This window comes from Pimephales promelas, chromosome 5, assembly GCF_988280905.1.
Source record: "Pimephales promelas chromosome 5, fPimPro1.hap1.1, whole genome shotgun sequence".
In the NCBI taxonomy this organism is placed as follows: domain Eukaryota; kingdom Metazoa; phylum Chordata; class Actinopteri; order Cypriniformes; family Leuciscidae; genus Pimephales; species Pimephales promelas.
The window spans coordinates 30298013-30324876 of NC_142773.1; the positions used below are offsets into that span (position 1 = coordinate 30298013).

Here is a 26864-nt window from a genome sequence, read left to right on the forward strand (position 1 = left end):
ACGTGATTAAACAATATGATTCATGAAGCCTAATAGAGTTGTCAATTGTATAATAATAATAATAATAAACTCCCTTTATATAAAGTGTTCTAATATTTACAATAATTAGTTATACAAGATACAGTGCACTTATTGTAGGCCTATATCTGTTTTCTACTGGCCTACATCTGTTCACCAAAATACCTGTATTATATTATATAATACTTATATTATAATATAGTAATACTTTGCTGCTATTGATGTGGAATAAGTATAATATATATATATATATATATATATATATATATAAACACAATAATTTATGTATTACTCTAGGATACTAGTTACGACACCTAATACAAAGTGGGATCAAAATGACAACAACAATTAGAAGATTGGGAGATGGTCCTCAATGCAGAACACGAAATCCAGGGTTAGCCCTAACCCTTATAACCCTAACTTACAGTACATATCTAAACCTTCCCATTTCCACCCCTGATCCCTAACACCACCCCTAATCCTACCCCTTTCCACCCCTAAGACCTGGATCCAACTCCACCCCCTGGATCTCGTGTAGGGCAGGCTATGCTGCTGCTGGGGAGAGTTTGCGGTTTAGTTGGTCAACTGGCTTATCTAAATATATTCATAGTCATACCAATATGACACTCAAACACATATATTTTTAACAGTTTAAAATATTTTAAAATTAGAACACGTTGTTAATATTGGTTTATTTAGACTGAAACTGTGTACTCTGTAAAATACAAGACTAAAATCGAATTCAAACGTTGCGCGATCAAACCATCCACTTGTCCAAATTCAAATTGTGGCCTAAATCTGTAGCCTATACGCTCCTACCCCTCGGGGCAATGGGGTTAATCTAGTCTGTCGGTCAAGAGCTTATTACAACCAGTCTGATGATTAGACTATAACCCAACACCAACTCTGCTGTCAGTACGTTAACATTAAAGGACATTGCGCGGTTAATGACAAATTTGAAGGATAGCAAGAATGAGAAACTTAATATTTACAGGTAGGCTGTATAGACGCATTGTAATTGGACACCATGTTCGCCAATATAAAACTACAGAATTCTAATCTTATTAACACGACTGATTGACACTTGCCTAACAGTAAGTTACTGCATTTATTTATTTTATTGTATTTTGCGATAGCGCTTCTTTCGGTCATTGCTGTGGTGGTGTCAGGTTACGTGGAGGAACTGGATGACAAGTAAGCTATTATAAGTGCTTCACATTGTAAAGGAAGTGATTGTGCTTGAGTAGGCTAGTGTGTGTTGTCAATGCAGCGAAGTTATTTTTGTTGCATTAACACACTGAGATCTTGAGAAATTCCACTTAATGATTTTGCGTAATAATAGATAGAAGCATATATCATTTTATCTGTGACTATCTATCTAGTCATACTATTTATATTAATAATGTTGGCTACATACATACAGGCACGTTTGATGGAATGCATTAAACAGTTCACATTTACAGGTTTAAGGAAAACCGACAGGGTGAACTCTGGCTGGTGGAGGTGAGAGTCTAATTTATGCAATTTTATGTTGTGTGTTTTGCAAATTTCTAACAAGCCAACTGTGTGATTTTTGTTGTTGTTTTTTATTATTATTGCAGTTTTATGCTCCATGGTGCGCATACTGTCACACATTTGAGCCTATATGGTATGAAGTCGGTGCAGAGCTGAAGAGTTTGGGCTCTCCTGTTAATGTGGGCAAGATTGATACCACAGAGCACACAAGTGGGTCCCATTCATTTGTGTGCAAAAGTGTGTATGTTGGAAAGATTTGGTTACACTGAATGCATACCAAAAATTGTTTTTAAGATTACCAAGAACTGCATTTATGCCAGGGGGGCCTAAGATGAAAGCTTGTGTTGTTGCTTGGTTTGAGATGACAGTAATGGTAATGCCACACCAGGCCATTGCTTAGCAACCAATTAGTATGCTACTTAAACGGCAGGATAGGCTTACCTGCTGTTTAATGGGATTAGTTAAGCAGGCCTTGCGTTCATGAGACTCAGTTCGCTGAACTGTATACATAGTCTGTATTGAGTCTGTATCTTGTTAACCAGATGGCCATATGGCACAAGTTGCATTTCAGCAATCCTTTTAATTTCTTGAAATTAGATTGTTCAGTGTCTGCCTATTGCTGACTTAATATTAATATTATAATCTTATTATTAAGATCACACATAAGCTTTCTAGCTAAAATGAAGCCCATGTCCTTTGTTTTACCCCCCGCCATTGGTAAACCCTGTTATTAATTAGATTAGATTAGATTAGTGTTTAAAAAATTAATAGTAATCTATAATGATAGCTACTACAATTAACTAATGACAATCTTTTAAGTATGAGTTATTTAACTAATGCTACCATTATTATCTTTATTCTGAAATGATTCTCCACTGATGTATTAGTACAAAATTATTATCATTATTTCAAATAAAACACGGAAGCTTGATCTCTTGTGTCTTTAGGCATGGCTTCAGAGTTTAATATCCGTGGATATCCAACCATAAAACTGTGAGTTAATGCCTTCTTGTTATCATAAATCATATGTAAATTATTGTTCATGCTGTATTTGACTCTTTTTATTTGTTTTGTTCTCTTAAAAAGATTTAAAGGAGACCTGTCTTTTGACTACAAAGGACCAAGAACAAAGGACGCTATTATTGAATATACCAATAGAGTTTCAGGGTAATTCTAGAGTAAATTCCATCATATTATATTGTGTCTTTTATGTTCTGCACTGACCCTAGTCTTATGTCAGTGTTAGTTGTAATTTTCTTCATGCAATCCCCTTGTCCTTTTTTATTTAATCTAGTCCTGTGGTAAGAACTCTCTCCAGTGTTCAGTTGTTCCAGCATGTTATGAGTCGTCATGATCTTATCTTCGTTTACATTGGAGGGGAGTCGCTTCTTAAGGTAAAAATTATGTAAAATGGTTGTCTGTCATACAGGAATTATGTACAGTGTTTGACTGAATTACGTTGGAATAGGAATGAAATGCAAACTAATGAACAGTAGAGCATGAGTTCCCAACTACTACTATTAGATTGTTTTTTTTTATTATTATTGTTTTATAAATAAACTGTGTGAATATATTTATTCGCAAGCCATGCAAAGTCATTCAGGAATATATAATTCAACGTTTTTTTGTTTTGTTTTTAACAGAAGGAATACTATAAAGCTGCAACTGAGTATATTGTCCACACTTATTTTTTCTCTGCATCTGAGGAAATCCTTCCAAAGGTAAAAGTTTCACTTTTCAGAGAAAATGAAAAAGATTTCTTTTTAACTTCTTAGAAAATAAACCATTATTGATTTTCTCCACATAGGCAGTCACTCTGCAGGATGTTCCCGTTGTTGCTGTGTTCAAAGATGGCACGTACTACCTCTACAACGGTAAGATGTACTACTTGCAGTGCATCACTTAACTAAGCAAATATCTGAAACTAACAGGATCTGTAAGCAGCAAAATCTCATAGTCTCTCAGCGTCTGAGTTCAAGGCTGTTTCCTCTCATCGCCTCTCGAAGGGTGCCGTTCCACTGGGGGAGAGAGGGGAGGTGGTAGTGAAATGCCAGGGCATCGAGGCAGAGCGTCACTAGGAAAGGGCACCAATAATGCGAATTAGGCAGGCGTGAAGAACGATGCAGCACCCTCAAAACAAACACTAGCCCATGACAGCCGTTTATCCTCAGGGTGTTGATCTGCTGGACTTCCCCATTGTTGAAGAAGGTCTTTTGGAGCCAGAAATTTAGCAGGAAAGGATCGGCACATCGAACCTGGACCCAGAACGCGGCACTGTCAGACGAGTCCTCCACGACATGAATAGTTAACACATCCATGGTGCAAGGTTAAAGACAAGGTGTAGAAAGTAGATTCTGCAGCAGATATTATGTATTAACATCTTCTTGATTACTAAAAAGAAATACAGATTTTGTCAGAATTGTATATGCTAAAAGTTTATATATATATATATATATATATATATGATATCCATGCAATTGTTTCAACTTGGAAGTCAGTCCTTATGAATCGCTTACCTGACATTATTTACATTGTTAAATGGCATCTTTTCAGAACATAGTTCAGATGGTAATCCTTCTAATAAAAACAGAAGCATAAACAGACAATAAAAGGTGAAAAAAGTTCACAAAAATGTTTAATAAATATTACAGGTCACACCATTATATCTTATATGAAAGCACATTTACATTTTCTTTATTGCTGGAATTCAGGCATAAAGTACTTGTTTTGTTAAAAGTACTTACCACAGGTTCTTGCACGTATATAAGAAACAAGTGAAAAGATTTTTGTGAAGACGCTATGGATGTAGCAATGGTTTCTTACCATTATATTCCAAATTCCGATAATACAGAGACAGTAACGTGTTCCAGCTCTCCTCTGTCATGTGGCTTATTCTGAACATCGTCTGGGCTATCATCAAATACACACCCTTTAAGTCAACAACTTGACTGTGTGCAAGTAACGTATTTTGCATAATTGAATGCACAGTTAGTGGACAGAAACACTCTGATAATAAAATGAAAGATCATTTGTTTCTTATGATATGATTAAACATTTTTGAGTATTTAAATTTGCATATTGTTTACACAGGCTTGATGGTGACCTTTAATAAGTATATGGGCTACTTTTAATACATGAACACCTTAAATGTACATGAAGTAATAAAAAGTTTCAGCTCTCTTGTTTTATCATTTTTATAGAATTTCTTGATGGTGATCTGTCTTCCTGGATAAATCGAGAACGTTTTCCCACTTACTTCCAAATCGATAGCTTCAGTCTGTACCAAATGGGAGAACAAAGTAAGCATGTCTTTCTATATGAACTTATTTTCTAATAATCTATTCAATGTACAAAATGTATTGTCATTAATTAACACCATTTCTATGTTTTTGCCACTAGGTGAAAAAAACTAAACAAAACTGCTAGATGACTTTCTGCCAAGAGACAATATTTATATGTGAAAACGATGCGTTGACAGATTGTGATTATGTGAACTTTCCATGCATACATAATTTGTTGTGTCACTGTTCATTTCTCACACTTTCCTCAAAGGTAAACTTGTGGCATTGGCAGTAGTAGATGAGAAAAATCCATCTGAAGAAAGCATTCGGTAAGTAACATTAGAAAACATGCATGAAAGTCATCAAAACCATGACAATAGCCAGTTTCCCCCCTCCCATTATTTCTCTTTAGTTACAAAACTATGATGGAAAGGCTGTCTACTGAATACAGAGATCATTATAAAAGGTAGGTAGCACATTTATATGAACTGTAAACAAAAACAGCACCTGACATCTGAGTTTATCAAAGTATGTGTTACCAAAGGTCATATTGTTTTTTTCTTCTCCTAGTGATTACCAGTTTGGTTATATGGATGGTAATGAATATATCAATGGTTTAATTATGGGGTGAGTTGAATTGAATGCAGATTTTTAGCAGGTGCAAAGTGCAAAAACTGTATATTACTGAGAAGTCCATTCTGTGCTCATATATTTTTGTATAATCACCATATTACAATGTTTCTTCTTCACAGAGAAGTTGCGATCCCCTCCATAATTGTGCTGAATATGACCATTGATGGATACTATCTACCAGAAAGTGAGATTGAGACCATTGAAGATTTACTTCGCTTTCTCAACAGCGTTCTGGATGGCAGCACTTCGGTATGAGGCGTGAAGATGTTTCCTTATCCATCTTTTCTGTAATATAACTTCCTTCTTCCAAAATACAATGGGCCTTTTCTAATAAAATTCCATTTTACCTTAACCAGCTACTTGGAGGAAATGGGTTTTTGCAGTGCATTAGGAGAAATTTCTTTAAAGCGAAGTCTACTTTGGTGGTAAGTCTGACAACACTTATTTTTTTTAGCAGAAGGATAGATTTACTCTTATTACATTTTCCCCAAATATTTACTAAATGCTTAATGCACCAAAACCAAAGCACACAGTTGATCACATCCTCATCAAATATTTACTTGAGGCTAATATTTTGGTCACTGTTGTCCCAGTAACTAATATTAATCTTCTCGATCTCAGTCAATGTTCCAGACAGCTCCAATCTTCTCCTGTTTTGTGTGTGGACTGCCTGTGGGCATTGTTGTAATGGTTATCTGGGCTACATGTACTGCTGTACCAACAAATGATGAAAAACCTGAGGAAGGAGCTACAGCCAGTCCTGCTTTGGATGCACACGGGAAGAAAGCAGCAGAATTGCAGCCTGGCAGCACAGAAAAAACCTCCGAAGCAAAGAAAGAGGATTAACATGGACTGTTTATTTAGGATCATGTTAATCTGTAACATCACTGTATTTAATACTGCTTTCACCATTTTTATAAATTGTTTTCCCAGTCTGCATTGTTGATATTGGGGTTGGTTTCTTTATCAAATAAAAGTTCAAATAACTTAATCAACTTAATTTATTTTATTAAGCTTCCATCATGTGAAACAAGTCTATAAATATTTTCAATCAAATAAATAAAGCACAAATGCTATATGGCCATATGCTGTTAACAAGTTGTGTTCAAATTCATTTGAACAGTCTACTACATGTTGGAGGTCCCTGGATATTTTTTCTTTATTTGTTTGAAGGTATGAAAGTTCTCAACCCAGATCTGTGTCTGCTTCAAAGTTTATATTCTGACTTGTGGCTAAATTACATGAACTATAAAACAACTAGCCTATAAAACAACTTGGCAACTATAAAACTATTCTATATTTTAGTATAGCATGATTAATCGGTTATAAATCAAACGACATGATTACCGGAAATAACCTATATAAAACCACACAATGTGATATTACGACGCCATCTATCGACCATATTAAAAATTGTTAATGCCGAAAGTGATAGATAGTTTGGAAGATGGAAAAAGCGACTTGCCTTATAACACTGAGACAATTCTGCCATGGAAGAATTTAATGGAGGAAACTTAACTCTAAAACCTAAAAAGTGACACTGAAATGGCTTGAAAGGATTCTTCATGTCTGCTGAAAACACCACAAACGTCCCAGCAAGCGGTAAAATCACTTCACCTCAAAGTGGATTAATGGATTATCTCACTTCTCGTGTCACAGGATGAGTAAAAGGCGTTAACAGTGACTTTACATGGTGTCAACAGTGACCGCCGAACGCAGCAACTTTCTCTGGAAACAGCGGATCAAACGACGGATTCTGAAAACGGAAGTTTATTTGACACATCTCTGCATTTATGATATTTCCGTTATGACATTTTGAGCGGATGTAGTTGTAAATATTAGCGAGAGATGATATTAACATTATCCAGTTGAATAGCCTACAACAGCGTACAAATAAATGTGGTAGATTTATGTTTTGCGTGGGTTTATGGAGCTTTAGTTTATTTAAAAGCATGTTTTCTCAACGAAATCTGAACGTTTCCTACTCGCTACATAAATACCATGTAATGCATATAAATACCATGACACTTTTGCCTTAAAGGAAAATACATGTGAATAAGTTGGATTAATAACAATTTTTGGACGCTTTGGAGGAGGAGCTTTCCAAGAGAAAAGCACCACATCTGTTTCTTGGATATGGTTATGGAGAACATGCAAAGGTCTGCGGTTCTGCTCTGTGTCTTGGCTGTGGGACTTGTTTTCTGTGGAATTTCGTCTGCCTCAGACAGATATGTGTCTTTGAAAGAACACCAAACAGACAATACCACCTTGTCATCACACCTTCACCCCAAGCTATACTTTGATCAGACAGAGGTGCGTTTCATGAAACAGAGGGCCACCACTACGCATAGACACATATTCAAAGTGATTCAAAATGCTGTTTCTGTTATGTTATCCAATGCAGCTGCTTACCTGCCTCCGGTGAACCACAAGGATTTCGGAAAGAAATGGAATGAGATTTATGGCAACAATTTGCCCCCTCTAGCGCTGTACTGTCTGCTTCAACCTGAGGATGCTGCCGCCTCTCAGTTTTTGATTGAGTACATGGACAGAATGGTGGAGTATCCAGATTGGATGGTGTCCAGTGCCCCAAATGATGAGGTCCCGATTGCGCACTCCCTCACTGGTTTTGCCACAGCGTATGATTTCATCTACACCTTTCTTAACACTCGCAGAAGATTGCGATATCTCAAGAAAATACGATCTGTTACCGAGGAGCTTTTCGAGCTCTCCAAGCACAGAGGATGGGGAAAACAGTTTCTACAGAACCACCAGACAACTAATATACTAGCCATTCTCATTGGCGCTCTTGTGGCAGGGGAACATAATGACCCAGAGACCATGATATGGAAGCAAATATCAGTGAACTACATGGAAAAGACCATGTTCCTTCTCAGCCACATTGTCGATGGCTCTCTCGATGAGGGTGTTGCATATGGTAGCTACACAGCAAAATCCATCACTCAGTATGTTTACTTAGCATTGCGTCATTTTCAGATAGACAACACGCAGAACAACTGGCTCAGAGCTCACTTCATGTTTTACTTCGCTACTCTGCTTCCTGGATTTAAACGAACGGTTGGCATTGCAGACTCCAATTACAACTGGTTCTATGGGCCTGAAAGCCAGCTTGTATTTCTGGATGCATACGTTCTCCGAAATGGCTCGGGAAACTGGCTGGCAAAGCAGATTAGGATGCATCGACCTAAAAATGGACCCATGATGCAATCAGCAGCCCAACGCTGGGCTACTTTGCATACAGAGTACATATGGTATGACTCTGAGTTAAATTCATCGCCTCCGCCTGACTTTAACAAAGCAACCATGCACGTTTTCTCCAACTGGGGTGTAGTGACGTATGGGGCAGGGTTACCTCAAGCTCAGGGCAATACCTTTGTGTCATTTAAATCTGGAAAATTAGGAGGGCGAGCTGTGTACGATATTGTCCATGCCAAACCTTATTCTTGGGTAGAAGGCTGGACGAACTTCAACCCAGGGCATGAGCACCCTGATCAAAACTCCTTCACTTTTGCACCAAATGGACAGATGTTTGTCTCTGAAGCCTTGTATGGTCCTAAATACAGCTATCTTAACAATGTGCTGGTATTTTCCCCCTCACCCACCAGCCAGTGTAATCAGCCATGGGAAGGGCAGTTGGGGGAATGTTCAAAGTGGCTACGATGGGGAGAAAAGGAAGTTGGGGAAACCGCCGGGGAGGTCATCGCAGCTTCGTCGCATGAGGACATGTTGTTCGTGAGTGGAGAGTCTGCTTCAGCCTATTCATCCGCCATGAAGCTAAAGAGTGTGTATCGGGCTCTTGTGCTTCTTAACTCTCAAACATTATTTGTGCTGGACCACATTGAGAAACACGAGCACTCCCCTCTCAGTTCCCTCAGTGCGTTTTTTCACAACCTAGACATTGATTTCAGATACGTTCCTCACAGATTGTTTGGAAAATACAATGGGGCTTTGATGGATGTGTGGGATGCACATTACAAAATGTTTTGGCTGGACATGCAAGGATCCAGCCCCGTTGCCAGGATACAAGAGGCAGAACAAGCTGCGGAATTCAAAAAGAGATGGACGCAGTTCTTAAATGTGACCTTTCCAATGGAAAACCCTGTCGCCAGAGTTGCTTACTTGATGTATGGCCCATACGTCAAGGTCTCGGACTGTAGATTCATAGACAAGAGTAAAAATGGAGTAAAGATATCAGTAACTCTTAATGACACTGAGACTGTTGTATCAGTTGTAACAAACTACAAAGACATTGAGGCTAGACAGAGTTACTTGGGCTTTGCGGGCTTTGCTAAAACAGAAGACAATCAAAAAATAGTTCAGTTTGGCCAGGGAACTCAAACTTTGCCAAGTCAAGTCACAAAAGATTTTGTGTTTGACTTTGGATTGGCAGTAAACATCTCTGCGATACTGATTTTATTTTTTGCTTTGGCTTTCATAATAAAAAAGAAGAAATTTCATGTGTCGTTCAAAATGCTAACTCATTGCACTCTGATATGTGTGCTGTTTTTGTGGGTGACTGAACTTTTGTCTGTTTTTTACGTCTGCGAACAGCTCTCATGCAAAGTCAAATCAAAAGAGAGCAGCATATATGATGGAACAGACTCTAGTGTCCCTGACCACCTCCCCGTCATCACCATCACATCTATGCCGGGCTCTGGCGCGGAGATCCTCCAACTCCTTTTTGATAACAGCTCTGACTTTGTATACCTCCGGATCCCTTCCACTTACCTGCGGTTTCCTGTGTCTCCTTTTGTCTCTCTGGTGGACGCTTGCGAGTGGTCTGGAGCAGATGCTCAAAATGGACGATTTCGAGTTATTCAGGGATGGTTCCACTCCATAGTCCACAATGTGAAAATGCACCTGCAGAACATTCAGTTGCACCAGAGCAATGACGAAACAGGAAATAATGTCAGAAAGAAAGGACAAAGAAAGAGAAGAATGCTGCTGTCAGAGCAAACAATGACAGAAAGTAGAAAGCGTTTGGACATCGGGTACATACAAGATCTCAGGCAGCACCTGGAAAAGTATCCAAATGCCCGGCCGGTGCTGAGCATGGGCAGTGGTGGCTGGTCCTTGAAGCTGCCGTATCTTCAAGAGGTCATAGGTCGCTCAATTCGCTCAGTTCATGTGGTCCGAGACCCACGTGCATGGATTTATCTAATGCTCTACAGCAGTAAGCCAAGCCTGTTCATACGCAAGAATATTAAAAGACATATCACCAACATTTTTAAGCAGAACATTGATGGTGTGGATCAGGGCTGTTCTACAGTGGACTCACAGTTTCTTCCTTTAAAGAAGATCCTCTCCCAGGCACATCCCAACCCCGTACAGCTGCTAGCTCAGCTATGGCTGGCTCACAATTCAGCAGGGCTCAAGGTGAGCGCAAACCTCCCCACACACACTTACTTTATAGTCAAATTCGAGGACATTGTATGTTTTCCTGAAAAGACGGCGAGAACGATACATAACTTTATTGGAATACCTGTTGCACCAGCTGCATTAAACCAGCTGACATTTGCCACGTCCACAAATTTGTATAATCTGATATATGAAGGAGATATATCACCTGCCAAAATCAATATGTGGAAGACAAATATGGCCATAGATGAGATTAAACTCATCGAGGACACATGTTGGCCTGTGATGGAGAAGCTGGGTTATAAAAGACATACAGCCAGTCATTCTTTTTTGTAAATGGTTTTGCCTTTTTCATATTGTACCAAAAGATCACTTATAGTATAATAATATAGTATAATATAGTATATTTCCTCCAAATGTTGCATTTTTTGCAAACAGTTCATCATATGACCAATTGTTTTGTGCCATGATTTATTTATCCTGATATTTAAGCAATGTTTATATGGTTAAATCATACAGACAAAACTGAGTTTAGACTGTCTACATCTCCTTAAGAACAAAAAGTGATTGCTCAACACTTAAGATGAGCAACAGATGCAAATATTGGATCATAAACACATTTAGTATGACTTTAAGAAAAGAATATGGTATTTCATTCTCACCAGATGGGCGGTTAACAGTATTTTTCAGTTTTCTCAGTAGTGTTGTGAGACGCATGCTATTGTGATTAAACTATTTTGAACGAACTGAATGTAATTTTCAGTCATTCTCCCACCAAGATACCTTATTTTTTGCATTTATAAGAGCCAGTTCATGTGTAGGTTTATAGATGTGCAAAAAAAAAAAAAAAAAGGTGTTCACTGCGTGACTGTACAATTATATCACTTCATTGACATGTCACATCAATTGATATCAACTATCTTTTTTGGGATACTGGTTGTAAAGATTTTTTTCCCTGTTGTTTTTTTGTTGTTTTTTTGCATATAAACTATATTTCAAACACCAATAGCAAATCTGTCTTACTTTATATAATTCTGAAATTATATCAGTTGCTCATGACAAAATCATAATGGAACATTTAACAACCCAAACAAGTAAAACCACAAAACATCAAATTCCTCATCTTAATGGGGAAATATTTTAATGCAGTTTTAAGAGACTACTAAAGCAAAATGTATTAAAAGCCAGAATGCAAATGGATTTTCCATGGCACCACATGCATATGGAGTGTAATCATCACTGTGGGATAACTGAAATGGAGGAAAATAATAGTAATTTATGTGATACTTTTAAAACATTTGCAAAGGCTGCTTTAAGTGTGTGTGTGTGTGTGTGTGTGTGTGTGTGTGTGTGTGTGTGTGTGTTTTGGGTGGGGGTTATTTGCAGAGTCATTCCTTTGTGCCCAGCATGCTTCCGGACTAAACTCAGCAAGCAATTCTTCATAGGATGGGGTCTGTATGGAGAATATTAAGTTGAATGCTTAAAAATAAATTCATTCCCCACATTAGACCATAATGGCAGGTCATGAATTTTTATATGGTGTTTATTTTTTATTTATTTTTATGACTGGCATGAAGCAGATTCTGAAAAACATAGAAGATGGAAAAAGGCATCAAGACAGTGTGTTTGAACAGTAAAGCAACTAGATACAAGTCAAATTTGTTTAACAATACCAATAGCATCAAGTTGAAGATGGCACGCATACTTGTTTATAGTACAAATAAATGGTTCAAATACTTGGCTTCTGGTAAACATTGTCTAAAAGTTAATAACAGACCTTACAAACGATTTTACATTGAGCATTTACATTCAAATGCTAGAATTCCTATTCATAAAATGTCACCAGCAGAGGGCAGCAGATAAATAAAGATCCTACATCTTCTATGCTTGAGCAGAAATTTATAATCAGTATAGCATGTACTTCACTACTATCAGCAGCAAATCATGTAAGGACTGAAAAGAGCTTGCTCATTGGTGCCAAATTCATCTTTTCTTTTTTACACTTCAAAAAAGGCTACTTGTCATTTACACTAAATAAATCTAAAAGGCCGACTACACACTGGCTGCGTTGCGTTTTCACACCAGAAACATGTCTGACGCGGTGCTACAGCTGCTGCTAGGTGAAGTACAGGGAGGGCTTAGTGGAAGGCCTATACTTAATTTTAAACATAAATATATATATAGCCTACTGATACAGCAGACAAGTTCAGCACTGGCAGTATTGACGGCAAAATAGGCTATTTCGTTCTGTATTGACAGGTGCAGTATTTGAAAATTTATAATTATTTATTATTGTATTTTTAATATATATATCTGCATTTATAATAATAATAATAATAATAATTCGTTACATTTATATAGCGCTTTTCTGGACACTCAAAGCGCTTCACATAGAAGGGGGGGATCTCCTCAACCACCACCAATGTGCAGCATCCACCTGGATGATGCGACGGCAGCCATATTGCGCCAGAACGCTCACCACACACCAGCTTACTGGTGGAGAGGAGACAGTGATGAAGCCAATTGGTGTATATGGGGATGATTAGGAGGCCATGATGGACAGAGGCTACTGGGCAAATTTGGCCAGGATGCCGGGGTTACACCCCTGCTCTTACGAAAGACATCCTGGGATTTTTTATGACCACAGAGAGTCAGGACCTCGGTTTAACGTCTCATCCGAAGGACGGATTTATGTCAAAACCTATAGACTATCAAACATCACAATGTAATTTATTAATAGCCTATGTATTTGAGTCAAAATTACATAAAAACATCTTTTTCTATTCTATTTTGCCTGGAAACGCTCTGAAAAAATAAGTAGCTTCTAGCATGCACACGTTTTCGGCGCTGCTGAGACGTAGGCTATACGTCACAAAGGCAGTGTGCAAGCTCTAACTTGTTAACATGGAAGCCGAAATAAAAACGGACACGCCACGCAACCAGTGTGTGCTGGCCTAAGATGAGTCAGGCTTTGCGCAGCACTGTGTATTGTGAATCTGTGGTTTGCTAGGTGCTAACTTAATAGGCTACTTTGCAAATGTGTAGAGCTGAACACTGACTGGGTTAAATACAGAGTTACAGAAACAGCTCATGCATTCAAATGCCTTGAAGGTACTGTAGGTAGCTCACTACATTTTGCCATGCAGAAAATTGATTTGTTTTCAGATTGTTGTATTGAAACCCTAGATCCGTAGCCTTCTAACGCATCTCATGAAAGGGATTGATAGTTTTCTTCATTAGCAGACAGTTCTCGTGCCTTCTAATGCACCGGTGCCTTCAGCATGAGCCAAAAGCCCAGCTAGTGTTTGATCATTCACACTGGGCATGTACCCGTGGCAGCGACTTTGATGAATTAGGTGGTGTTGTGAAACCAGTGCTATTTATTCTTCTTAATGTCAAGCCCTTGGAAAGAGCATACTGATAGGAACATGTTTTAGCATTATCCATTGCAATGAAGAATGCACATGGACTCAGAAGGAGAAGATGAATGATCTTAATTCGGTTTATGGTCATGTGGTTTTAGTGGATGTTAAATTTATATTAATAAATGTATCATATGAATTAATTAGTGTCTGAGATCAAACCTCATGGTTTAGGTTTCTCCCAAAAGAGGGATCTCTCATGTAGTTGACAAATGGACTGATATGATGAACTAAAAAAAGATTAGTGAGTAATGGCAGGCCTCAGAGGACTTTAGATAACAGACCGGGTTTCTTATTAGAAACACTGGGGTGGAGGATACAGAAGCCTAAAAAAAAAAAAAAATCAGACGAAACGAGTTGCGTGCAAATGCACCCATTTACGGACAGTTTTCAAAATCTACTTCTAAAACTGCTGCTTTCAAACCATCTGTAGCCTCTCCTCCTTTGAATCAAACTAGATACAATCTAAATGCTAATCAATTTCAGCAACAAGCTCTTTTAGGGCTGACAGATTTTCTGCCGCACTATCTGGTGTCCAGGGGGACTGGAGTGATGAGGCTTTGTTGGCGTACTGAAGATCAGTGGACCTTTAACACTTTCTCTTGTGAATTGAAATAAAGAGTTGTACTTCCAGAATATCATTATGGTACAAGAAAAAAACAAAAAAAAAACAAAAAAAAAACCATGCTCATAACATTTATGAAATGCGTTTAAATACTGGTCATGTAGACAATAAACCACATAGTCATGATATGTTTTTGCATCTGCACCAACCACATTACAGCTTTGAATAGAGTCTTAAGGGACAGGCAGAACACACAAGGTAAGGTAGAGCTGTTGTAAGACAGTGGATAAAGTGGGATCCATACTCCATTTTGGAGGATCAATGTTCCAGGAGACCATGAGGAGAGAGGGATTACGTTAATAACACTAATAACCATGGTTGGGTCTTTAACTATGCCAATCTTTCTGAAACTCAGCACACCCAGAGCCGCTTTATAGTTGGACTGTGTATTTAAATTCATCTGTGCAAATAATTATTAACGTTACCGTTGAAGAGCTGGTTACATTGTAAATACTTCTTATGTCAACGATTGGTATTCATTGTTTCTTTAGAATGCTGTTAAATTTACATTGGGGTCATTATTATTACCTAATGGCTCGTCTAACTCCCCTCCATCATAGGGCATAACACACCCAAGCATTAATTAATTCAGGAGACGTATCCTCCGGGCACTAGTCCACTTCGCTCTGTGGCAGAAGAAGGGCAATTTGAACATAACCTCAATCTGGGATTTTTCCCAAATGAAATAATGAAACCACCACACACACAGTAATTAAGGAGACGGTGCCCCCCGAGTGCCCTCATCCTGGACCTGCATCAGCTCACAGGCCTTTAATATTTCATCAAGATCTCTCCAGCTCTCACCTGTGCTCATATGCTACAACAATGCTTTGCTCTGCCACTCTCTCAAAACCAGTGGTTGACCCCAGAGACTGAGACTGTCGCCCATCCAATCTGACAGCAGTTTCCTGCTACACACACCTTTCTAACAAGAAAGAAAGGGTTTAACACTAGGATGAAAAAATAACACAAAAAGAAAGAGTTCGCATTGTAATAATCGAAATTAAACAACACTTAGTTCAAGTCCTCGTGCACTCTAAACCCAGTACACGCTGGGTTGTTTTAACCCAAATTTGGGTCAAATATGGACAAACCCAAATGTTGGGTTAAAAATGTCATTTCAAATTTGAACCCGACTTCAACTTTCACTTTCAACTGTAATTTTTTTTTTTTTTACATTTTTAACCCAACATTTGGGTTTGTCCATATTTGACCCAAATTTGGGTTGAAACAACCCAGCATTTTTTAGAGTGTAAATTCTCTCACTTGTTTTGTTCAAACACACATGGATTCATTCAGCAACAAAACAACTCATTGTGAGTTATTGGGTGCGTCTCAATCAGCTGCCTAGCTTGGTCGATAACACAAATCAATATATTGTGTACACGAATTTGGGCACTGGGAAGGTAAGGACCCTGGCTCACTACAGAATGGGACAACGATTGTGACATAAAGTCCTTGTTGCTCAACGCACTGGTATATTAATAAACAACAGCAGAACTGATATTTTTCAGATAAAAAAAAATGTAAAGTACATTATGATAAAGACTTCGATTATTACACATGCAATGGTTTAGCTGTAATTATAAATGTTCAGTACCTGTCTAATGATGTGTGTTTAGGATAGTATGCAATTACAAAAAAAATGGTTTGTTTCTTCAAAATATCTATCGCATGTCAATATGTGTGTTGAGTTGGCTTGCTTGATTTATGTTTTTCGTGGTTCAGAACTTCTGTTAAGGGAACAGTTACGTCTCCCCTTTTTGTCTAGGGGTAAAATACAGTAGGGAACGGCGAACAAACAGAGGAGAGACTTTGAGGATCTCCAGCTCTCCAGTCCCAGATTCACCAAATAAGTTCACTTTGAAATGGCATGTCTGCCTTTTATTTCTGTAACCTAGCCGAAGCTAGAAAATAAATTAATAATAAAAAATAAACAAACACATTACAAATAAATCCAAAAAACAAAAGTATTACCTCGGGAGGAGGGCCCAATTCAAAAAGAAAACCAAATAACCTCTATACCTAAAAGGGGAATAATATTAACTTACCTAACAGAAAACAAAACAACTTCCCTCACTCCCTAACTAACCATTAAACAGGAGAAAACTTCTGGGTATCCTCCACCCTACATTACCCATAAACCCTTAACTGATCATAAATGAAAAGAAAAGTAACTTCAAGAATCACGTTATGATACACATTATGACCACACACACCACAGAGCGCAACCATCACTCAGTTGTCTGGGCTTAGAGAGCAGAACCACCCCAAAACGCAGCAATGTCTCTCTCCTTCCTCAGTGCTTTCTCTGCTGCTTTATTAGACTCCTCAGGACACGCACCAATCAGTGCGCGGACAACACTCAGGGGTTAACGAGCACAGGTGGTAGCCCTTAATCCTATTAAAGACTCAAGAAAAGAGAAAGAGATAGTAGAAAAAACCATGCAACAATCCCGGTATGTTACAGATCCACAATAAATACGCCCTTGGACGTAACAGAACATTTTGAGCATCAATGCTTCCTGGTTTTCATGGTGCATTGTGGGACTTTTTAGGGAGCGAATGTTTCAGTGCACTGATATGATTTTGCGATAGAGAAAGGCCTTAAAATGGTCGACTCGCTGATCAGTGCCCTGACTAGGCAGCTGAATGAGGCGCACCCATTCTTTCAGAAGATTAATATATTAATTCAATAAAGAAACAAGTGAATGTATTTTCGAATTACATAAAGCTGCAGTCCGCAGTTTTTCCTCTTTGTCGCCAACTCTGTACGAAATCTGCAATTGCAGTCATTCGCGAATTATCAACTTTACGTGAGTTGTACTTCAACACCCTCGACACGACACAGCATGGATGAACACTGTTTGAGGAGACTGTGAGGCTGTCAGTCACCGCATCGGTGTGGAAACTGCCATTCAGAATCACAGATTATTATTTTTGGAAGTATGACCATAAGAATTTTCACCAGAAAATGTAATCTGAACAATTAAGTAACATTTTGTTCTAGTTCTGACATTGCAGTAAATTGCGTTCATTAAATCTAACAATCGCTTATCATATCCCATAAGACCATACAAATTATACTTGTTCTCAAATTTTTAATGTTAACAATGTCGGTATTGCGTGACTAGGCCTACATGTAATGTCCTTCTGATATTATCCTTGTTTTTACATGGGTCCGGTTGCAGTCTCTTTTTTCTGTAGCCACTCTGAAGTCTGAACGAAGTCTTTTGCATTTTACATTGGGTGAATCTGTTGTCACTGGTGATTGTCATTTGAACCTTTCTGAATCCGTCATCAAATTAATAAGTTTAATTATATCAAGTGCTGTGAGAAAAGGCTATAAATCTCCACCTCCAACATCCTCAATGTGTACAGATGTGACGTAATGACTCAATATAGCCTACTAGCCGAGACTCCTTCTTTATGTGACGTAATGACGCAATGACATGATCGAATCTCCCACGGAAATCCACCAGTACCGCTGGAATTAAAAACATTATTACAAGTGTACCGTTTTGAATCAAGCTAAGGCGTCTTATAGTGACGCTTTTGATATTTTGTCTACATCCAACGCACATGGCACCCTTTAGCGTCAATATGAGATGCAGATATGTATATGGGCCAGAAGGCGCCTTCTCCAGTGGTCTAACCCTAACCCAGACCTAAATCTACCCATAACTGAACAAAGCTCTGTGCGTGTTATATTGATGCTAAAGGGTGCCATGTGCATTGGATTTAGACGAAATGTCAAAAGCGTTACTATATGACACCCAAAGAAGAGAATGTATGATGAAAGTAAATGGTGATCCAGGCTATTATTGTCAGATTTTTTTTTTGTATAAATATATTATACAATTTTAACTATAAAGTCTGGACAAAACTATTGTAGACACCATGAAATCAAAATTGAAAATTCTGTTAAACTGTTTAATATTTGATTCATCAGTGCACATTATACATTTTTTTTTCAAACGATGCCACACATAACCACACATAATCTTTAATCAAAATAACTTCTCCCTCTTGCAGCGACATCTAATCTCTGTGTTCACTGCCGTAAGGGCAGGGCAGCTTGTCACTCAAATGAGGTCACAGCAATAGTAAACCACAAAAATCCAATCAATTGCCTTTGGAAAAAGTCAAGTCCTGCCCTAATTTTTTACTTGTTCAAGAAGCCATTTCACTTTGAGATGCCACAATGGGGAATAAAATACCGTTTCAACTTCCGATTCATGCCAGCTTTATTAAGCATCAAGATATGAGTCACACTGACAACCACTCTGCATTTGGTGACATGTAAAATGTCATGACAAAGAGGCACCGGTTCGTAATATTTATAAAGCAACCACACGGCAATTTGGGGATCACAAGCTTTTGATCTTTAAACTGAGCTCTCTAAAAGCTTTCCGTTTGAAGAGAGCATCAAGTCTCAGCAGTGCATTGGGAGCTGGCGGCAGCAGCGTTAGTAAATCATAAGAGTAAACAGAGATGCTGTGGTATGGCAGTCTTTTGAGTGAGAGCCGCACTCCTCTGGCCAGAACTACTCCGGCGTACCTATCAATCACAGCCTGTGATGAGAGCTGAACACATCCACTCAGTCAGTGGAACCTCTGCACATCAAAGTTATGGGTCACTCGTATTGAGCACTCTTTCCTGTGAGTATTGCACTTTGGAGCTATAATGCCGCTTTAACCACATATGTTGGAAGTGGCTGCCATTAAGCTTATATAGTAGATGGGGTAATCGGTTTCTCTTTGCAGCCATGCGAGTGAAATGTAATGAGGATCAATGTAGAGGAACCAACACTGTTTTCCCATTTAACAAAACAGCTTTTATACGTCGTGTCTGTGGCACAATAATCCATTGCATGAAGGAGATTTAAAGGAGAAACTAGACCCAACAAACAGACACTACATATTTATCTCTTAAACCTTGCCTTCAAGCAGTTATTACTCTTCCCTGAGGTGTCTTTATGCCAGGGAACCATGTATTGCTGTTGATAACAACATTGACCCGAGACCCCTTGACATATACATCTTAAACCGTCTCATTGTGTTTTTGTTCCCTTTCAAAGTGTAAACAGCATGTTCTACACTGTCTTTGCGGGTAGAAAAACCACGGCCTGCTGTGCAGCTAAGAGTGGGGAACTGCAGAGACCAAAATTACGAGGATACGCACTACAGTATAAGCATGTCAATGCACAATATTATACGAGCAAATACCTACTGTGTTTGAAAATATGAGCTACCTTTCCACTTTTGATCCAACAGAACCTATCACAATATCTTGAAGCTTGCATTAACACATGATAGGTATTACACATGCAATGCTTAGCTTTTAGATATTTAACCCTATAGACCATATGTAGCCCCGCCCCTTTTCAGCATTGCGCTCGTTGTCTTTTGACTTCCGGTCTGTATTTTCATAGCGATCTTGCATTGGCATGAATTAACTGCTCGTAAAAAAAATACCCGTTCGACATTTGTTAAGACATCTGCTTTACAATGCTTATGATAAACATGACAATGCTCAAGATAACTTTTGTTAACTCTACAATAAGTAAATCCACTTCACCAGCTAATTACTCCTCGACAGCGATGCCATAGAAATATACAGAGCGACCACAAAAACGGAAGTTCAAAGACAATATTCTAAAGATGACGGCGCCCACGTTTCTCTGGTGCATAAGGTCTATAAAGCCTATCATATCTGATACATGATTTTTTTTAAAGGTGCGATCACATTTACAAGTCTTTTTTTGTGTGTTTATTTGTAATCACTGATTGTTTACCGGTTGCCTCCAATTACGACCACAATTCGTGCAAGTATCATGTGCCACAGGAATAATGTGGATAAAACCGAGCCTCCTGGAGAACCCAGCGGTTCACCTGTAATGGGGTTTCACACATTCCCTGAAAGCCCATCTGTAACGGTTGGGACTTTATCTGCTCTGCAGCCCTCAGGGCACTCCAGGTGATGAGTCACCCAACTTGTGAAAATGAAATCTTTTCACAAGCTGCCTTATTGTTACAGAAAGCTGGCACAGGTATTTTAGTTTTGTGTGTTCGAAAATTTGCTGCATCAGGTGTCTGCGTGTTTGTGGGGAATCATGCTTCACCGTCAATTTTATTCTGTCACTTTCATATCGAAATGCTTTGTGCTATGACATGTAAACAGATTCATCTTGGTTAATGTGTTTTCAAAACCACACTGTTTAAAGTGCTTTTTTGTGGTGGGTATAGCAAACATGCAATTAGACCACTTTAGCTCAATATATGAATACATATTCATACAAAATCATGTAAAAAAATGAGGTTTAACAGCTTTTGAATCCTCTACAACATGAATGAAAGCAATAGCTGTGTGGTGGAACAGTGAAGATTAAAAGCTAATGTGTCTTCTGATCTATGTGTCATGAATTTTACATTATTCCTTCTCTCTCTGGAATTGTGACTGTTGCATTTGCTTATATGACATTTTGATTGGAAATCTGAGAACTATTCAGCATGCTAATAGAACAATTCCAATTCTAGACCAATGGTTTTCCCTTTTTTAATATTTCGTCCAATTTGTTGTTTCTATCCACCTCTCTCAGACCTCAGCCAAAGAAATTTGCCTCTGTCTTGGACTACCAAATTATAGTTCTTTCTTTTGAAATTATGCATTTTGTTCCCTTTTTAAAATCCAATTTGGTCCACTAGAAAAATAACATTAATCCTTAAGAATAATCTGAAGTGTGATTTCGCAGATGGAGCTAGTAAAGACATCTCTTAAAATGCCTCGTTCCTCACGACCCGAGTAAATCAAGTAAGTGCCATCGCATTGGAAGATGGGGCACAAACCCCATAGGATAAGCTGCTATTCCAATAGATACATTTTCATAAGTTCATTGCAGCTCCAAGCGACAAGTCTAATAGATTTCCTCAATCAATTTGTAGAGGCAGAAGATATTATCCCGAAGAGCATAATCTTATGAACTGTGATATGATAATAATGGCTTTTCTGTCTTATTGATCATTCGATACGTTCAGGCTAAGGGAGTAAATACAGAGAACAGTTGGTTTCCATCTGTTACCACACGCACATTGGATCACTCAATCTTACAGTACAGCACATTACATGAGAAACTCCTTTAACGGTGAAAAGTTATTTATGAAATCAATTATGTTTTAAGGCACTGTACGCTCTGTTAGCTTCTTGTGGGTGGAATTTTAAGGTAGACTAATGGATAGAGCTCAAGAAATGTCAGTGGTGAGATTTGATGAACGCAACGTAACGCTTATTATTCTGATGTGGGACCAGCAAAGAAGGGATTGGTGTTTGTCTGTCTGACCCTTAACTGAGATGATTTTCATGCTGGTTACACTTTTAATTAGAGAGATTATACTGTAATTGAGCTGCTACGGGGCCGTCACATCCCTCCGCCGCAGAACGTGCGGTGCAGTTACCCCTGGAGACCACAGGGCAAATGCTCTAAATCCCCTCAACAAAATATTCATGCAGAGACAGAACATAAAAAATGGGCGAAACAGAGAAATGGCCTTTGGAAAAAGGGAGAAAAGCGAGGCACATGTAATTCCATGTGAAGTCTTGTACTTATTTCTATCAGGTGGCTTGTAAACTAACAGCTCCAGGGGGCAAAGAAGATGACAAATATTGTTCATAATGGTTGAAAACTAATGAAGCGTGAGATGCCAGCAAGAGCTTGGAGGGGGCCAGGGGCGATCTTACTCTGTTGTGTGCGTCCCTCCCCTTTCTCACTCCTATTTTCTTTACATTCCCCTCCTTTTCTGCTTCTCACGAGAGACATCTCCCTCTCGTTCTTCATCTCCTTTTCCTCCACCTTCATATGCAGTGTTTCTCTCTTTCAGCAGACTGCTTCGAGTGTGGTGTAACAAGTAAATGGTACATGCTGGGGGTTAGCAGGGATACAGTATATAGCCTAATGCCATTTATCATCATCCTTTCAATAAAGGGATAGTTGATCCATAAAATGCATTTCTTTCTTTTTCTTCGTCTTTTTTCATACAATGAATGATCATGCAGCATCCAAGAAAGTCACACAGCTTTGGAACAATACAAGGGTGAGTCAATGACACAATTTTCATTTTTGGCTGTTATAGATCTCATAATAAGAAATTTTCTCACAAAATTGAGAAATTTAGTCAAATTACATGTATATATTTTTGTAACATATTTGTCTAAATATGCTTCAGGATGCTAAAAATTCTCCTTGATAATTTAGTATAATTTCGGTTTGCTCTCACGAAAAACATTCCTTTATGAATCAAAAGGGAGCTGTGGGTTGGCTCCTCACGGCTTGATCAGGGAAAAACAGGATCCATCACAGTGTTGCCAAGACCTCAAACGATGTGCAGGGCAAGACGTGAGTTTGTCAGTTGCAGTATATAAGCTGTCATGGTAGAGGGACTCTCCCGTGAGACTTAAGCATCACTCTAGTTCAAGTGCTGCACACTGGCCTTTTGGTTCACTGACTTGTGCAACAAATTTAAATGTCCCAAGTGAAAATGCTGTACAGAACAAAGAACAAATCTCTCATGCTACAGATGTTCTTGAGGATTATCCGATGGTATCAGTATAAATAATAATCATGATGATTTGCCTCTGCAGAGGGCATTACTGCAGTTTTTCCTGACCACTGAGCTTAAAGGGATAGTTCACTTTGAAATTAATTTTTGGAATGTTTTATCTTACCTCAAGGGCATCCAAGATGTAGGTGTCTTTGTTTCCGCAGTAGTTTCAATTTTGATATTTTTAGGTCAAACCATTCTTGTCTGTCAGTCATATAATGGAGGTTTATGGGGTCCACCTCAAAGAGCATGCACAGAGAAGTCCAAATTAAACATGATTTAATGACTCGTACATGTAAGATTGATGTACACATTGATGGCTTAAGACATGAAACAAGCTGTTGGTGTGAGAAAACTAACAGTATTTATATCGTTTTAACCTCTTGTAACCACAGCCACGTCCAAGTGATCTGAGGGCGTGGGCACTTCGGTCTGCGCAAGTGCCAGAAAGCGATTCTAATGCATTCTTTATCACAGTCTGTGTGTCATCACATCTGGCTCTGAGTGATTTGTAGCTTAAATAATTTACTTGAACTTAACAATAAATGGAAATATTTAAAACTATTTTTAAAATTTACATGAGACCCTACCATGCAGGGGAGCGCGGGGCACAACCTAACGCGGGGTTAAATGTAACACAGACTTTTTACATAGCCAGTCAGGATCAAGCCGGCCGTCTTTCCGCTCTTTTTATCTTGCTGCCAGAAGACAGTCTCCCACGAATTTCTGGAAAGTTTTGATTATATTTCGTGAAGATACTGGACAAAGAGTGTTTTGACACCATGAAAGTAAATTTTTTCATCATAGATTTTTTCATCATAGATTTTTTTTCGGTTTCTGAGTTGGGTGTATACGCTTCCAAATCTAACTTTATATTGCCTTAATCACTGTCTTGTTGGCTCAAACATAGCACCGTTTTGAAACATGTCAGCAATTCCTAGCGACTGTTAGCTAGGTTTAAAATATGGATGAGGCATGGATGTATGGATATCTGTCTATACAGATGCACAAAACAATATCAAACTATACAAATAAAATAGTACTGAATTATGTGTGTTACACACAAGTGTTACAACTAACTCCTCTGTCTGTTACAATTAACCCCGCATATGGGGTAAATTGTAACATTTGCCCTTCTGTCACTTTCAGTCCAGCTGTACGAAAATGGTAGGTCCTAGAAAAAAAAACTTTAAGTGTTCATTTGTAGCAGAGATGTGTATGTTGCTTGTGTAAAAAAATATTAAACTAACCTAATTACTTTTTAATTAATTGAGCCAAAACCAAAATACGTTAGGTTGTGCCCCGCTCTCCCCTACAGCTTTCTGTGCGCTTGCTTCAGATGTGTGTGCTCAGAAAACTATATATTAGAACCACTATACACTTTCATGATGATGAAGAACTGCAATGTCACATGAGCGTGCAATAGCGATGATAATCAAAACTAACAAGATGTTTTTTGGCAGAGTATCCATGGCACAAACTTCAAAGGCTCCACCCTCTTCTGGAAAGTGGGTTGGGGAGCAGCAGCTCATTTTAAAGATACATGCATGTTTCCTTTAGAATAAAAAATAGGCATTTAAAACATGTATAATAAATTATCTGTGGGGTATTTTGAGCTGAAACTTCACAAACTGTCACGTACTGCTCTGAGACAAGAAGGTTAAGGATCCAAACGCAGTATTTATTGAACATGATAATCCAAAAATGTAATCCAGATAACAGGCAAGAGGTCATAAGCACAAAATAAGCAGTCCGAATGAATGAATATGAAAACCAGGCTTATATGGGGTGAGCTAAACAAGGTAATGACATTCAGGTCAGGTGAAAGTGATCATGGCTGATTAGTCTGGGCAAAGGATTATGGGAAATGTAGTTTGTAGATGTGTGTTGATTGTCTGGGTTGGAGTGCCCTCTGGGTTATCCCAGGCACTCTCACTGGTAATTGTTACACAAACACATTCTGGGGACACCTGAGACTTATAATTAAATCTTGTAAAAAGGAGAATAATTGGTCCCTTTAAATCACAAACTATGTGTTGCAATATCATGACACCAATACTCGATTAATGATTGTAAACTGAGGTTGGTGTCTTTAGAAAAAGTATGATGCCTCATGAGTGTGTGTTTCCGTGGGATGCTATCACCTTCTTTTTCAATGCGGAAGTAAGGTGTTTTCTGTGAAAGTGCAGTAAACTGTAAAACTGTTTGCACTACAAACCAGCATGTTAATAATTAAGGCATATATCTATTTCTGCAATATACAATAGCAGATTATTTTCACAACATTTACTTTATCTATAATGTGATAATTCTGCTCATGGATATTGCATATGGAGTTATGCCTAGATAAAAACACAAACCAGCATATTCTCACCTCTGAAAGGTTATTCCATTTCGTCTGGAATTATAGCTCAGTGGTTTTTACAGCCATTGTCTGCACAGTGCTGTGACATTTTCTTTGAAAACGAATTGATTTGTTAGTGTGAATGATAAGCAGCGTCATGTTAACCATTCCAACATGTCTGGAGGGGTTGAATGTGGCATCTTCATATCTAAGCTGCGTCTCATTTCGAAGGCTGTGTATGTTATTGAGACTGCTTCATTTCAGTAAGATAACCATTACATTCCAAAGTCATTAAGAAATAACAACCATTTATGCTTCACTAGGAATAATGGTCACTGTTCTGAAATAAGACATCCTTTATGAAGTGCAACCTCTACAAATGCGACCTCCGGAGTACGCAGCCTTGGAAATGAGATGCAGCCATTGTGTGTGGTATGTTGTCTCTATCATGTTTACTACGTTATCAAGTTTGTCACTAAATACTGTCATTCCCAAATCTCTCAAATGCTCTCACGGGATATTAAAGTCTCCATCAGATGCACACTTTAGAATTTTGCAAGAATTAGTAGGACATTTTTATCATCTGGTGTTGTTTAAAGGCCTTTGAAGCTGCAGTGAAACTCTCATTTGGACCTTGAACCGTTTGGTTCCCAATGATGTCCATTATATGGAGAAAATCCTGGAATGTTTTCATCAAAATCTCATCAACTGAAAAATGAAAGATGTGGACATCTTGGATGACATGGGGGTGAGTAAATTATCAGCAAAAGTTTTTTAAAAAAGTGAACTACTTTAATTCTTCCTCTCAGTAATATACTTAATCATTATATGGTAACACTTTACAATAAGGTTTGATTAGTTAACATTACTTGAGCTTAGAATTATAAGGTTCTATCTCCACTTTTGGTCAAAATTGAGTTTTTGACATAATCTGATCCATTAGGTGTTTATTAATGCCTGTGTGGTGTTATTTTTGTAAAAAAAGATTAATATATAAAGCTATAATAGAAGATTATACTACATGACAGTTTTGCCAGCTGGGATGTAAAA

At 38.3% G+C, this 26864-nt stretch overlaps 2 protein-coding genes and 1 long non-coding RNA gene across 3 annotated transcripts; all 3 read left to right on the forward strand.

Moving 5' to 3' along the window:
• The first annotated feature begins 522 nt into the window (after positions 1–522).
• Positions 523–6532, forward strand: tmx3a (thioredoxin related transmembrane protein 3a). Its single transcript, XM_039675678.2, has 16 exons — positions 523–1012; positions 1155–1212; positions 1482–1521; positions 1620–1743; positions 2481–2526; positions 2620–2700; positions 2828–2927; positions 3177–3254; positions 3341–3407; positions 4734–4832; positions 5086–5143; positions 5227–5280; positions 5385–5441; positions 5567–5696; positions 5804–5872; positions 6069–6532. Exons 1-16 carry the CDS (start codon positions 991–993, stop codon positions 6291–6293), a joined length of 1308 nt encoding a protein of 435 aa, XP_039531612.2. The 5' UTR covers positions 523–990; the 3' UTR covers positions 6294–6532.
• Positions 6533–6861: 329 nt separating this feature from the next.
• Positions 6862–11195, forward strand: dsela (dermatan sulfate epimerase like a). Its single transcript, XM_039678136.2, has one exon. It carries the CDS (start codon positions 7584–7586, stop codon positions 11160–11162), a length of 3579 nt encoding a protein of 1192 aa, XP_039534070.1. The 5' UTR covers positions 6862–7583; the 3' UTR covers positions 11163–11195.
• Positions 11196–22697: 11502 nt separating this feature from the next.
• On the forward strand, positions 22698–26663 carry LOC148981471 (uncharacterized). The gene is made up of 3 exons (XR_016168630.1): positions 22698–22784; positions 22926–22963; positions 26414–26663. It is a non-coding gene; the product is annotated as an uncharacterized LOC148981471 (long non-coding RNA).
• The last annotated feature ends 201 nt before the right edge of the window (positions 26664–26864 follow it).

Excerpts from the sequence above, each read along its gene's own strand:
- tmx3a (XM_039675678.2), top strand. The coding sequence starts at position 991 with ATGAGAAACTTAATATTTACAG. Across the intron at positions 5,281-5,384 it reads TACAGAGATCATTATAAAAG|TGATTACCAGTTTGGTTATA; the intron begins GTAGGTAGCACA and ends TTCTTCTCCTAG. Across the intron at positions 5,873-6,068 it reads AAGCGAAGTCTACTTTGGTG|TCAATGTTCCAGACAGCTCC; the intron begins GTAAGTCTGACA and ends TCTCGATCTCAG.
- dsela (XM_039678136.2), top strand. The coding sequence starts at position 7,584 with ATGGTTATGGAGAACATGCAAAGGTCTGCGGTTCTGCTCTGTGTCTTG.